Source organism: Notolabrus celidotus, chromosome 22 (genome assembly GCF_009762535.1).
Source record: "Notolabrus celidotus isolate fNotCel1 chromosome 22, fNotCel1.pri, whole genome shotgun sequence".
Lineage (NCBI taxonomy): Eukaryota > Metazoa > Chordata > Actinopteri > Labriformes > Labridae > Notolabrus > Notolabrus celidotus.
This window is the reverse complement of record NC_048293.1, coordinates 27,526,036-27,539,884: the sequence shown is the minus strand read 5'-3', so window position 1 is coordinate 27,539,884 and position 13,849 is coordinate 27,526,036. Positions and strand designations below refer to the sequence as shown.

General features: G+C 39.9%; 2 protein-coding genes across 3 annotated transcripts; one reads left to right on the top strand and one right to left on the bottom strand.

Moving 5' to 3' along the window:
* Nucleotides 1–228: 228 nt before the first annotated feature.
* On the top strand, nt 229–5,409 carry plek2 (pleckstrin 2). Of its 2 annotated transcripts, none has more exons than XM_034675448.1 (10): nt 229–335; nt 1,781–2,225; nt 2,319–2,483; nt 3,459–3,643; nt 3,770–3,861; nt 3,946–4,133; nt 4,221–4,322; nt 4,459–4,542; nt 4,711–4,789; nt 5,084–5,409. In XM_034675448.1, exons 2-10 carry the CDS (start codon nt 2,172–2,174, stop codon nt 5,209–5,211), a joined length of 1,077 nt encoding a protein of 358 aa, XP_034531339.1. In that variant the 5' UTR covers nt 229–335; nt 1,781–2,171; the 3' UTR covers nt 5,212–5,409. The 2 variants fall into 2 exon arrangements, with proteins under 2 accessions (XP_034531339.1, XP_034531340.1); XM_034675449.1 differs by lacking the exon at nt 229–335 and having other exon boundaries at nt 1,736–1,994; nt 2,128–2,225.
* Nucleotides 5,410–9,327: 3,918 nt separating this feature from the next.
* On the bottom strand, nt 9,328–12,874 carry si:ch211-10a23.2 (uncharacterized protein LOC567812 homolog). Its single transcript, XM_034674424.1, has 4 exons — nt 12,557–12,874; nt 12,148–12,233; nt 9,829–10,009; nt 9,328–9,702 (listed from the first exon to the last, which is right to left on the bottom strand). Exons 1-4 carry the CDS (start codon nt 12,581–12,583, stop codon nt 9,559–9,561), a joined length of 438 nt encoding a protein of 145 aa, XP_034530315.1. The 5' UTR covers nt 12,584–12,874; the 3' UTR covers nt 9,328–9,558.
* Nucleotides 12,875–13,849: the final 975 nt, after the last annotated feature.

Here is a 13,849-nt window from a genome sequence, read left to right as displayed (position 1 = left end):
TGTATGCATGGCTTGTATGTATAACTAAGTGCTCATGCAGGACTGGTTGACATAGCCTGAACTTCTGCAAACAGAAGCTGCGGTGGGCGTAAGATGCATTCCTTCTCATGGCCAGCAGGGGGCAACTCCCCTGATTGTACAAACCAGAAATTAGCTACTAATGAGCCAGTAAACATTCCTTAGTTACTATATGGTCTCAAAAGCTGGTTTAAAGTCTAATTTACATTTGATGTAATTTAGAGGTTAAACATGAGCTTTCTTTCAGCCGTGATTTCTGCAACCTGCAGAATGTCTGATTCCAAAAGACACTTCAAGGAGCTGGCTGATCTATTTAGGTAAGTAAACAAGTATTTCCTTTAAAGCCTGTTATTAGCAAGTCTTATTATTACAGTTGGTAACACAGGTGCACCTGCTAACTAAGCTAGCACAGAGAAAGCTTATTACTCTGCAAACTTGTCAAACAGCCGATGTGACAACTTTAAGACTTTGAATTAGTAATGCAAAACCTAATGTGTGGCATCTATCACCTTTCTATGAATAGTGTGTTGATATGAGCTCTGGCAGTGTTTCTGCTGCCCCCTAGTGGCCAAGAAATTAAGTTTAAAGGTGGTTTAAATAATTAGTTGCTACTTCTAACAAATTTAGCCAAGAGAAGAAATACTATGAGAGGTTTAGAATAAGTTTTGTTTTGTTTTGTCATTGCATGCATGGTATCAACCCACTCATTCATATCCCTGCTGTTGTGACAAGCAGGAAGCAGGGAAGTAGACAGAGTAGAGATAAAATCCAACAGGTTTGTTTGCAGAAAGCTGTCATCTTAGCTGCAGTGTCAGTAACAATGTTGTTTCAGGATCACAAAGCACACTATTGTCAGGAGCCAAGAATGTCCTCACGTTGTCCTCCTATTGGCTGCAGCTGCTGCAAAGTTTGGGAAGACATCCAGCTGCTGGTTTCTCACCAAAACAGGATTAAATGATTCAATCCTGTATGGAGGATGTTCCCCACAGCTTCATATCCTTGAATTTAAATTCCTCACTGTCTCTTAGTTATTGCATGGAAGTAAAATCCTGGGCATGGATGGAAACTTTTGAGTAGTTGTGTTAACTGTGATCTACAGAATCAGGATTATCCTGACCCCTGCAGAGAGCTGGATTCAGGCTGGATTACAGGAAGAAACTGGGATAAAACTTTTATGTTGGTGAACAAAAGCAGTATTTTATACGTTTTTTGGGGGGGCTCCATCTGTGCCTTTTTTAATAGGATAGCTGAGGAGGGACGAAAAATGTCAGCAGGAGGGAGTTGGGGTGTGACATGCAGCCAAAAGCAAGGGCGGAGGTTGGAGGTGAACCGAGACGAGGAGGTTGAAATCATGTGAGGACTAAAGCCTCTGTAAACAAGGCACACGGGCTAAACCTGCAGCCCCATAACAACAACAGTCTTCTTCAGAAAGATCTGAGGCATGACTTAGCCTGTCAATCAATTTGAAGCATTCATCTTATCAGACACATTTTTACAACAATGTTCATAATCTAGAGATTTCTCTTGTTATTTTTGGTCTTGATTTGCTGATCGCTGCAGTAAAAATCCAGTAAAAGTAGAAATTGACGTTAAATTAAACACAAAATATTGAGTTAAAGCTACTCTAGGAGTTTTCAGTTTGTGTGAGATTTGGCGCCCCCTTGTGGACAAAGGATGCAGGATGAAGTGTCATGTAGATAACTAGTACTCTTTAAAAATCTGTCTCTTGATCAGGTTGATTCTATCCATTCTGTCTTTGCAGAATCAGGACTAAAGAAATATGGAGTATCTGATCCTGGATAGAAACAAAAAGTTAATCTTTCTTATTCAGGTGAGACATTTTGAACACCTGGGCCGTGTTTTCCTGTCGCTATGCCCTCAGACACTCCTCATCAGACATGCAGTGTGTCATGGATCTCTGCCCAGAAGTCATCCTCCTCCTCCTCAGACCCTCTGAGGAGTCAGTGCGCCCTCAGGTGATGATGATGAGGAATTACAGCATTGGATCGGCATGCCGGTGTTGAGCAATGTGTGCGTTTGTAGGTGTGAACGTGAACGTGATGACGCAAACATAGAAATCTTTCCCCTGCATTTAAAAACCCTGAGCAGGCAGGAACAGGCCGAACTCTGCTGCCAAGATCTCACTGAACAAGATGGAAGCAGAGAAGAAGAACGTGATCCTGAGAGAGGGATTCCTGGTGAAGAGGGTAAGATGTTTTCTGTGTGTGAGACTTTTCTCAGCTTCTTTCAGTCCAAGAGAGAAGAGTGTGTCTAACACCTTTCTTATAATCTGCTTCCAGGGTCATCTGGTCCACAACTGGAAGGCTCGCTGGTTCGTGTTGATGCCGGATAAGCTGCTGTATTACAAATATGAAGGAGGCAAGAGAGACTCATGTCAGAGAGGGAAGATCCTTCTGAGGGACTGTGAGATAACCAGTCCTTTTCTGGAGTACGAATATCGACCGGTGAGTCTTTATCACCTGTGTTTCATCAGTTCATGTCAGATGAAGAAAAGTTTATAAGACTTTAAAAAGGTTAAGAAGTCACCTCAGCTTGTGTGAAGTCTGTATCATATTAGTGACCCTGACATTGTGAGATATGTGGATTAAAATGCATGAAAAAGTAGAAACATGAAGAATAACATCAAAATCTTTAATGCCTCTGACTCCTGAACGTTTCCCCTCTGACACCAAAATAAAAAGCTCAACTTACTTCTTGATTTTGCAACTTTATTCTCAATATTGACATTTAAAAATGATCTTTCTCCTCTCAGTATTCTGTCTCTGAAGTCTTCTGTTGCAAAGATATGCTTTGAACAATCAAAACGACCCTGACTAGTTTAGTTTAAATCCTTATAATTCACAATTTTAGATCATGCAAACAGGAAAGAAAGTTTGCTTAAGTTAAGAACACATGGAAGATTCCCTCTGAGTTTAAATTGGATGCATTTAAATTTTAAGTAGTCATGCCTATAAGGCTAGTAATACATCTTCCACCTCTCACTCTTCTGTCTTAAGCCTGGCTCTAAAATCCTCCTGCACTTTGCAGAGTTTTCAGTGGTTGAACTTCGAGAAGTGATGCTCCTGCAATCAAGTAATTTCCTGCACCTTCATAATCGTGCATGCAGCATATTTGCATAAACAAACTTCAGAACAAAGGCACAGGTTTGGATTTGCAGACTACAAACAAAGAGCTGTCCTTATTTCTGCACATCCCAGCTGCAGACTTTCCTCCTCTGTGTTTTCATCTGTTTATGTTTTTATTGGTAGAAACCAAACTGAAGGAGTGGCTTTACCCGCACAGACACTCTGATCCTTTCACATGAAGTTCCCCCCTCAGGTTACAGTTCTGTCAGGACCTGACACCTCCAACCAATCATGGTCTGATTTCTGGCGCTCACATATCTGAACATCTTTCTTTTTTATGTGTTTTTCCTCCAGCTGGTGTTTAAGCTCCAAACGAAGAACAACACGGATCATTTCTTGGAAGCTTGTTCGAGGGAGGAGAGGGATGACTGGGCGGCTGACATCACGGCTGCAGTCGACAAACTGCGGATAGATAACGGAGGAAAAGCGTCGGATGAGGAGGGCCAAACTGGATCCCAGTTACACGACATCAACCTGAGGTAACACACAGACTGAAGAGCCTGTGGTGCTTTCACTGCCTCACCCTGCACAGCACTTACTCAGTCTTATTTATGACTGTATCTATTTCCTGTCACCTCAACATGTGTTCCTTGTCTCGTTCAAAGCAAAGTGTTGGACGCCATGTACGACGTCCACAGCGGGATCAATATGAGCAACCATGTGGAGCAGGGCAGCACGTACAGCAACTGTTTCTCAGGTAAGAAATGATCTGTCTTCCTTCTCTGTCATCTTCTGTTTGATTGGAAACATGCAAGATGTTATAAATGTTTTGTCTGTGCAGGTTCAGCGGTGGTGGACTGGCTGGTGTTCTCACAGCTTGTTCTGACCCGTGTGGAGGCCATGACTCTGGCCTCGGCGCTGCTGGAGGAAGGTTTCCTGAGGACCGTCGGCATGAGGAGCGTGGAGGCTCTCCGCACGGCCGGCCTCAGCGAGCAGTTCATGGACGACTCCACGGCGCTGTACAGCTTTGTAAGTACCAGGGAATCTCTACCTAGTGGTATTTCTATCATGTAGATCGTAGCTCTTAGCTCACAGCTTGTTTCTTTTTGATCCCAGTCTGACAGTTTGAAGAAGAGAGGCAGCGTGAAGGCCGAGACGTCGCTGTCAGCTGTGGAGCTGAGTGGAAAAGTGATAAAGAGAGGATATCTGCTAAAACAGGTAAGCTTCTGCTCATCTGTACTTCAGCTAACAAACCTGCAATCATAAGAAAGAGGTTCTCTGATGTAGTTTTCCCTTCAAACATGTGATCAAATAAACCCCTCAGACTGACTCTTGGTGCCTCCTTTCATCACAGGGACACAGACGGAAGAACTGGAAGGTGAGGTTGTTTGTGCTGCGTTCAGAGCCGGCGTTCCTTCACTACTATGATCCCACTAAGGTGAGCGTGTGACAGAGATCTTCAAAGCAAACATATAGATACAGATTTCAGGGACTACATAAACACATCACGGTATAGAGGAGACATAATCCAAACAAAGCAGGTGTTTTCTTTGTGTATACCTCAGACCACAAACCTGACTCCTCTTCTTCTTTCCTGTCTCATCAGGATGATGTCAGCCCTGTCGGCGGCTTCTCACTGCGGAGCTGTCTGGTTTCCTCCCTGAATGATAACGGAGTTCCCACAGGTGAGTCTCAAACTACGGAAACATCAAGACACCAAGGTGATGAAGCAAACAATAACAAGATAGAAGCAGTGATTGGCAATTTAAGGACCCACTGCATGCACATAAAGTCACACACCTTGATCATCTTGTAACGGGAGGGAACAGCAGGACGTGACACATCCTGCATTAAATCATTGAGTACATCATCATGAGTCAGACCGGAGTTAAGCATTACCTGGACTCTGATAAGTGCCCACATTGTAAGGCCTCACCTTAATGCTTCAGACCTTTATTTCTCCTCCTCCCCTCTTGCAGGTGTGAAAGGAAAAATTCAAGGCAACCTGTTTAAAATCATCACCCAGTCGGACACACATTACTTCATCCAGGCTCCGACCAACCAGGAGAAGATGGACTGGATCGAAGCGATCAGAGAGCAAACATAAACATAGAGATTCAACTTTAAAGGAAGTGAAATATACATTCTGTGAATGTTGACTGAAGCAGCAAAGTGGGAGCATGGGAGTTAAATTATTAATATTAAGAGTTGATTGTGACAGAACAGTATTGTTGTTTTGTTATATTATAGCTTGATAATATCAAAGTGTGCTTTGAGGATAAAGTAGGTTTAAAAAGCCAAACACTTGTAGCATTTATCTTGTAATCATTGTTTATTTAATTTAAATTCATTGTATTTCTTTTTTTTGTATTATCAATAAACAAGTATTTTAAATTTTAAAGGCACTTTGATGAGTTTTAACTGATCTCCTTGTAGTCTCACTCTTACTCTAACGCCTCTTTATGACCTACTAACTAAAATCAGATTATTAAAAACAAGACTGATTATGTTAAGTCTTAAAAGTCTCTTTTGACATGATGTTTTGTCCTCATGTCTCATACTGAAGCAGGATTATCAAACACACGTATGTTTTCTGTTGAAGTCTCAGATGGAGAAACGTTAGCTTTGCTAGCTAAAAGAGCTATACAGCTATGAACAGAATTTAACGTTGTTGTCTCCATGTGAATGCTTCACTGCTCTTGGAGGACTAAACAGTTAAACCGGTTGGTTATATATGTTATTTACACATTTATTTCGACACTGGGACTGTGACAGGTAATGTCTGCTCACCTTTTGTAAGCTAGCTAACGGTAGCAAGAGTTTAGCCATTGAAGCACTACCGCTAATGATTTGACATAGCTACAAATGAGTGGTTTTGAGCCCATGCAGTGATTTCCACTACAGAGTCATGTCTGTATTTAATGCAGAGCTGCTTATACAGATTTTTTTTTTAGATTCTCTGAATATTTTAATGATATTTTGTACTTCAGATGATGAAATTTGTAATTGTATGCTGACAAACACTATTCTGATGTTGTTGAACTATTTACTCACACAGTCTCTCACTCCAGTAGCTGATATTTTTACTCATTACAAGCAAATTAGATTTTTTTTTTGCTTGTAATATCATAGAATGAGATGATTTTGGCTTATATTAAGTCTGATAAGATATTTTCATACTAGAAACAAGACATTAAACACTTAATTTTAATTTTTGGCAATGTGAAAAGTTTAAAATACACAAACTGGTTTCCATTTTTTGGAAAAGTGTTGTCAGTATTATCTTTTAAATGTCTATTATGCATTTACTTTTAACATTTCAGGTATTTTTGTTTGAGAAATATCACAATAATGTTGTTCAATCCTTCCTCATTAGTCATTTCACAATCTCCCCGCTGTATTTGATCCTACCTTAGATCAAAGTAGTTAAATGAAAACTGTAATAGATCATTTTAGGCCTTATATTGACCCTACTGGTTTTCAGTTACAGTGTTTTTGTCGGCATAACCTCTGATACTGTTATAAAACTGTAGAATGTGTGGAATGGAAATGTCCTGTGAGCCCTATTGTAAGCAGTATATCAATATGTTTTTATTTGGTGCCTTTACCTAGCCTGAAGGATCTCACAACAAGAGGAAGTACAAGTATAGACAAGAACCGCCTCAGGAGGTGGTTTTAGTTCTGGCAGTCTGCTCCCAGAAATCCCAGACGGGCACTCCTTCTTGGCGAGCTGCGTGGAGCTCTTATCTGAGTGACTCAAGCTGAGCTGGTGTTGGTTTACAGCTGAGTTATAGTTAAATCACGTATGACATAATACACTTCAATGGTGATGGTGAGCGAGGAGCTGGCAGTGACTCCACCACAAAACGGGAAACAACGAAAAACAACAACTAAAGTGATTTATTGCAGAGAAGTCAATATTAAACATTTACATACAAAGTGCTAATGTAAAAATCAAGGACACAAAAAGGTTGGCTTTTTCCAAATTGATAATAAGACAATGCGTGACATAACCTAATCAATTTAATCTGAAACATATCGTTGAATTACTGGCATGCACTAACGTCGGCTAAGGAAATTGTTTTTAAATTATTTACCATATTCACATGGCGGACATTTTCCCCGGACATCACACCTCAGGTAAGGAGCTCAGATTCTGTTCTCAACAGATCATGCTGAGTTCAATAACTGTGACAAATACAGTTATAATTTAATCCAATGGATAATGTGAATTCAGATAGACACTGGAGCATATTTCAAGCTAAAACAAATAAGGGTAACCAGCTGGCTAATGTTAACATTAGCTAAAAACAGCTTACATTAGTATCCAACTACTTCACGTACCATTTGATATTATTTTACACTAGTATAGCAAGGGTTAAAAATCTTTGCTAACATTAGTACGAGTTATAAAATGGGTGATTTAACCCTTCATTTGTTGACATCCTTTTTAAGACTTGTCTTAGCTATTTGGACATCTTGTTAGTACAAAAACACCCCAAATACACCATCTCCACAAACAGCAGGAGGTAAAGTTCAGGGACTAACAGTGAGCAATAATTAATTTACTTTTAAGCCTTTATGTGATTCAAACAGGTGAATTGAAAAATAATTCACCCCCTGTACCCAATAGAGACCAAACAAGTGTGTTTATAATCGGCTGTAAACAGGTTTAGTTTCTCTCTAAAGTTTGACATTTTAACATGGAGCTCTATGGAGACTGACTCACTTTTGGAGCCAGCCTCTAGTGGCCACTCAAGGAACTGCAGGTTTGGGATTCAGTATTCTATCCCTGGAAGTTGCCCCTTAGGTACCGTTAGACATCTAGTGTAAACATTTGACCCCTTACTGGTTAGCTTTAGACATCTTTTATTCCTATTGTATTAAGCTAGGAGGTAGTTACATGCTAACTTTATAATAATATTGTTTAAGAATATATTAGGAAAGACCTTAACGTCTAAAATGAGCTAGGAACTGGTTGAATGCTTACATTAACTTAACATCTGTCTACTTGTGCTAGTAATTTTAAGCGCTAATATAAATTGAAAAGCTCAGTCACGTAAAAAGTATCCCCTCTACAGTCGTCATAAATACAGGAATGAGCTCTAGAAACCAAAAACAGCTCTTTGCACACGGCTGTAATCATGTTTAACTTTGCTGTAAAGTTTGATATTTTAACATGGGGCCTGATAGCTGTTGACTCACTTTGGATCCCGCCTCTAGTGGCCACTCAAGGAACTGCAGGTTTGGGATTCAGTATTCTATCCCTGGAAGTTGCCCCTTAGGTACCGTTAGACATCTAGTGTAAACATTTGACCCCTTACTGGTTAGCTTTAGACATCTTTTATTCCTATTGTATTAAGCTAGGAGGTAGTTACATGCTAACTTTATAATAATATTGTTTAAGAATATATTAGGAAAGACCTTAACGTCTAATATGAGCTAGGAACTGGTTGAATGCTTACATTAACTTAACATCTGTCTACTTGTGCTAGTAATTTTAAGCGCTAATATAAATTGAAAAGCTCAGTCACGTAAAAAGTATCCCCTCTACAGTCGTCATAAATACAGGAATGAGCTCTAGAAACCAAAAACAGCTCTTTGCACACGGCTGTAAACATGTTTAACTTTGCTGTAAAGTTTAGTATTTTAACATGGGGCCTGATGGCTGTTGACTCACTTTGGATCCCGCCTCTAGTGGGCACTTAAGGAACTGCAGCGTTAAGCCTCATTTTAATTCTGGAGGTTGCTAATGTTAGCATTCAACTACTTCCTGGTTATCTTGAAAGTACCAGAAGGCTTACCTGTTATTAGATATTGGAAAGAGAGGTACATAACAAGATAGTGTTTATATTGACTAGGAAGCAGATGAATGCAAACAGTAGCAAGTGATATAACAAATATCTTGTCCTACCTTGAAGCATGTCTCAGTGTCTCTCTTTATTTAACTTTGACCGTGACGTTAGAGGAAAATGGCCGCCATGTGAACACTGAGTTATAAATGTTACAGTACTTAGTCGGGCACAGAATGACAATCATTGTTTTTGGGGGACATTCATCTATCTTCATGCAGGCGCTCGTAACGTTAAGTGCTTTCAAAAGTTAACTCCAGAGAAATCAAAGACAGACGTCTGAGATTTTAATGCGCAAAGAGCTGATGCAGCGTCGCATCCTGTTTGTTCATTAAGGGAAATCATTACAGCTCGCCACAGCGGCTTTAAACTCAGATCAAATCACATTCTTCGGTTTATTCAAGACATTTATGACTGTCGGTCATTAAAATCAAGTGTCCAAATAGGTAATCTAGTGAAGGCACTTTGTCTTAACACGTGATTACGAGGCAGGTTTAACTTCCATCATGGATTAATTTACTCTCTGAAAAACTGGCTCTAATGTCATGTATTCCCCGTCCCCGAACATCCCTGTCTATGTGTTTGTTGTTCTGTCGCTGGTGTTAGGCCACCTTGGTGAGCTGTAGATCTCCGAAGACTCGTAAGGCAGTGAGGGAGGCGAGCGGGGAGAACCGGTGGGTGAAGCCGCAGAGAGGCTGGCCGTCCACCAGGATACGAAACTGCTGGTGTTCACAGACGATCTCCATCTACGAGTCAGAGAGAGGAAGAAGAGGAAGAAGAAGAGGAGGAGGTCAGTTTATTTATTGGTCTAAGATGATGCAGAGATAAAAGGAGTGCATCAATAATAGAAATCTCATGAGTTGTGCACGTACCTTGAAGGATTCCCCGGCTGCAAATGGAAAGAAGGAGAGTGTAGTTTCAGCTTTTCCCCACTTCCCAGTCAGGCGGGCGTTACGTTGGACGGCTTTGTCCATGAAGTTGACCTTCAGCTGAAGACCCACGTCGCCCTCCTCCTCTTCCTCCTGAGGGTGACTGGACAGAATCACCTCCATGCTGCTCCAACACACAACAGAGGACAGAGGAGGTCATTCAGTGCTGAGTACATTAACTCCAATTCACTGAAGGCAAATATAACAATGAGGTGTTTCACTTCAGTGTTCTCTTCTCATTCTCAGAGGGAAATATTGTGTTATTAATCAGGCTGTAATTATGTGAAAGTTTAAATAACTTTCAAATGTGAAGTCCATGCACAAAAAATAACACAAATTTTCAAGTTAAGCTTTTATTATTTTCTAGCCTTTATTGCACATTATGAAGCGTTTTGTTGCCTGTATTTAAAAGTTCTGTTAAAATAAATTACTATTATTATATTATTATTATTAGAGCTGACATAACAGCTAATTTATGAATAAACATTTTAGAATAAGTAATTTTTTTTGAATAATAATAGCAAAAAGCCTTTATATGGATGCATGAATATTGTAATAATAGATTATATAACAGAAGAGCAATCACAGAGGGCATCTTCTACTTGTACAAATGTACCTTTTTTTTATACTTTTATATTTGTGTACAAAGAATATTTTAATTGCAAGACTTTTAATTCTAAATCACTATTTTAACAGTGAAATTCAAGTTCAGTTGCAAAATATTTGGCTTTTGTTTCCCTAACTTTTCTACTGTTTAAATCAACTTATAGTCTGAGAACTTCTGTACATTCTTTGCAGCATAGTGACCTCTCCTGGTCGTTATTTGTAATGCACTAACGAGGTCTTCAATTATTAGGTTTTAAAATAAATGACATTAAAGCAGCTCTACTATCAGACATCCGGTCAGCAGGTTATAAAAACACACATTTTTACATCCTGTTCTTGGAAACTCTGATTTTATAGGTTTTATTGAATTTAACGGTTTTATTCAGCTTGTTTTTTTGTTACATTTAGAAAAAAATGCTCTATAAATAAAGATTATTATTATCATTTGGCCCATCACAGCTCAACTGGGAGAAATCACTGATAAAAAAGATACTTTCTGCTCACTTATCCAACAGTCACTGTGTAATTCTTCTGTAACATAAAAGTGCTGCTTACATTAAATATGAAACAATAATAACTTTCCAGTAACATGATAATATGAAAATGGCCAGTCTGAATTACTCATGAGTTCACTTCTGATTTTCAACTGCAGGAACTTTCCCCAGGAACTTTAGGGACTCTGTGGGGTTTCAACAGCAGGAATCAGAGTCCATGATAACATTACACTCACTTGATTTAATAACTCCTTAGTAACTGTCTTATTTGAGCCTGATAGCTGGAATGTGTCACTGTTTCAGTTTGAAGAGTGACCCTGGAAACCTTTGACTTCCAGCTTTAAGTATCTTTGAGAAGATTTTAAATGTTGACTATCTGTGTGATTCTTACATTTTTTAAATCAAAGCAGAAATTAGAGATAGAAAGGGTAAATCAAGGATATTTATTTGCATATGTGAGGGTGCACAAACACTTCATGTCACCTCTGCAGGAGTGAGTGCCACATTTGGGCCACCCCAGTCCAAAAAGTAAGCGAGGACACGCCTCTTTAGTGTCACTATTTGTACATAAAGAAGGATTTGACTACTTGTTCTGTCTCTGATTTTCCACAGACAGACCAGAATAAAATATAATCTATAAAAGAATCTCCTAAACAGTGACTGGTTTGTTGCATTCAAGGTCCTCTGGGAGCATTTGTCCTGAAAAGCCTCTTCATGTTCTCTGCAGCCAAAAACAAGTTTCTTCCCAAGGATTAACTTCAGCATCAGTTTATTTTCTCAAAGCATGTCGCCCTCATTATCATCCTGTATCGGTCATTAAACTGATGACTGAGGGAACAAACAGCAGGCTGATGTTATGACCAGAGGAATTTAGAATGACTCTTCAGATTTCATGGGATCCTGCAGCTCTCCCACGCACATCCAGCCCATATATATAATTAGGAAACGCACTGAGTGAGAGACATTACAAAGATGTGTTTTTATTTCCCAAAACAGACTAGCAGGGTGGTTGGCGTGCACTCAAACACAGACAACCACTCTGTTAAAGTGCAGCTTTTACAACAAGCCTTTGGTGCATTTATCATGTATTAAACTGGGTGCCACGTCACGTGCGCAACAGCTTATCCATAATTTAGAATAACGCAGGTGTGTGTTCACTCACCTCTTAGGCTTCTTGTTGATAATTCCCATAACTACCAGCTTCATTGAAGGCCGCAGTCCACCCTTTATCTCTCCGGTGTACTCCCCCTGTGAAACAATAGAGGAGGAACACATGAGGATGAGGCCTGCACGGCTGAACATGACAACACAGGGACTTTAAACTGAGGAGGACGCGCCTCTCCATCATGCGTCCTGATCATCTGTGGATCTAAGCTGAGCTGCCACATGTTCAGCACCGGATTGAACAAAAGCTCCATTGATCCACATCTTTTACAATCCGTGACTCAGCTGGACAAACTATCTGCATTTTTGTCTCAAGTGTTCCAAAGTGTAAGCTGTAAAAGACGCTCTGCAGAGATGCCGCAGTGCATGCATGCAGTGAAGCAGAATAAAAAGCTACAGCTACATACATGATCTTTCTTGTCCTTTTCTTCCATTCCACTCAGGGCGTGATGCGGTGTGGAGGTTTCGAAAGCACCCGATGCCAACTGAAGACTGATTGACTCTGCCTCCAGCTGGAAAACCCCGCCTGCACCACGTTGTCATAGAGACAGGCTCCCAGTTTGGCACTGGGGATGATGGGAGAGGGTCCGAGAGGGAGCGGAAGGGGGATACATTAAAATATAGGATGGGCACAATGTGAGGCACCCCTCCAAAGTCACAACAATGCTTCAGGATGCTTCTAATTCCATAACGCACTTAGTGAGCGCTTAACCTGATGATGCATTCAGTGTCGCCTCGTTCATTTGGGCTTCACTACTGCTTAAGAAATTTGAATACTACCCAGCACATTTAAGCCCCTCTTTTATAATAATGAAAGCTTCTTTTGTAAATTGTTTTGAGCTACAGAGAGGGTTAAATATTCAGGATGCTACCAATTCAGATGAGCTAAATTGAGATAGTTTGGTTGTAATTTCATCAGATGCAAAAGAAACACATCACATGAAGGCATTTAAAAAGCCATGAGAGGATAAAATAATACCAGCTAGAATAAAAGCAACAGCATAATAAGATATTCGTAAAGTTAGATTAAGTTATTTCAGCATACAGTCTGGTACAAGGTTTTCACTCTTATCACCTTTATAAAACAGGTGACATCTTAAAGCCCTGCCTGTTCCCCCTTTGTATGCCTTGTTAAAACTCCTGTAAGTATCTTTTGGTTTGAGTGCCTTTTGGCGCCCCCCTGTGGACAAAACAATACCTCACACACCTTGGTGGATTTACACCTGTTAATGTAAAAGGAGATTGTTTCTTTCGTAAGAAAGAATGTCCCCCTCTTTTCCTTGGATGATGATTCCACTCATATTTTCCAGACCAATATTTACATCCAGTTTAAAAAAAACAAACAGATTCCAGAGGGCTGTCTCTCTTTCCACTCCTTTTCTGGAGTTTTAACAGCGTCCCACGCACCCTGAGTTTGCTGAGGGTTTAAGTCAACATGAAAAAGAAAAAAACAGAGTTCAAACATCTACAGCTCCCTAACCTCTGAACAGAGTCACGCTACAGCTGAGTCACATTCTTGCATGACTACAGAGCCTTTGTGCTTTAATAACAGATAGTTTAGACACATTCTTTATATCATATCAGTATACTTTGTATTAAGAAATAGCAGTTGGTCTTAAATATAAGAAAATTTGTCTTACAAAGAGCCTTAAAAACTCATTTTTTATTACCTAAAGGGTGTATTAATGTAGCAGAATCAT

Excerpts from the sequence above, each read along its gene's own strand:
- plek2 (XM_034675448.1), top strand. The coding sequence starts at position 2,172 with ATGGAAGCAGAGAAGAAGAACGTGATCCTGAGAGAGGGATTCCTGGTG. Across the intron at positions 3,644-3,769 it reads TTACACGACATCAACCTGAG|CAAAGTGTTGGACGCCATGT; the intron begins GTAACACACAGA and ends TCTCGTTCAAAG. Across the intron at positions 4,790-5,083 it reads TGATAACGGAGTTCCCACAG|GTGTGAAAGGAAAAATTCAA; the intron begins GTGAGTCTCAAA and ends CCCCTCTTGCAG.
- si:ch211-10a23.2 (XM_034674424.1), bottom strand. The coding sequence starts at position 12,583 with ATGGAAGAAAAGGACAAGAAAGATCAT. Across the intron at positions 12,234-12,556 it reads AAAAGGACAAGAAAGATCAT|GGGGAGTACACCGGAGAGAT; the intron begins GTATGTAGCTGT and ends ATTGTTTCACAG. Across the intron at positions 10,010-12,147 it reads ATCAACAAGAAGCCTAAGAG|CATGGAGGTGATTCTGTCCA; the intron begins GTGAGTGAACAC and ends GTGTTGGAGCAG.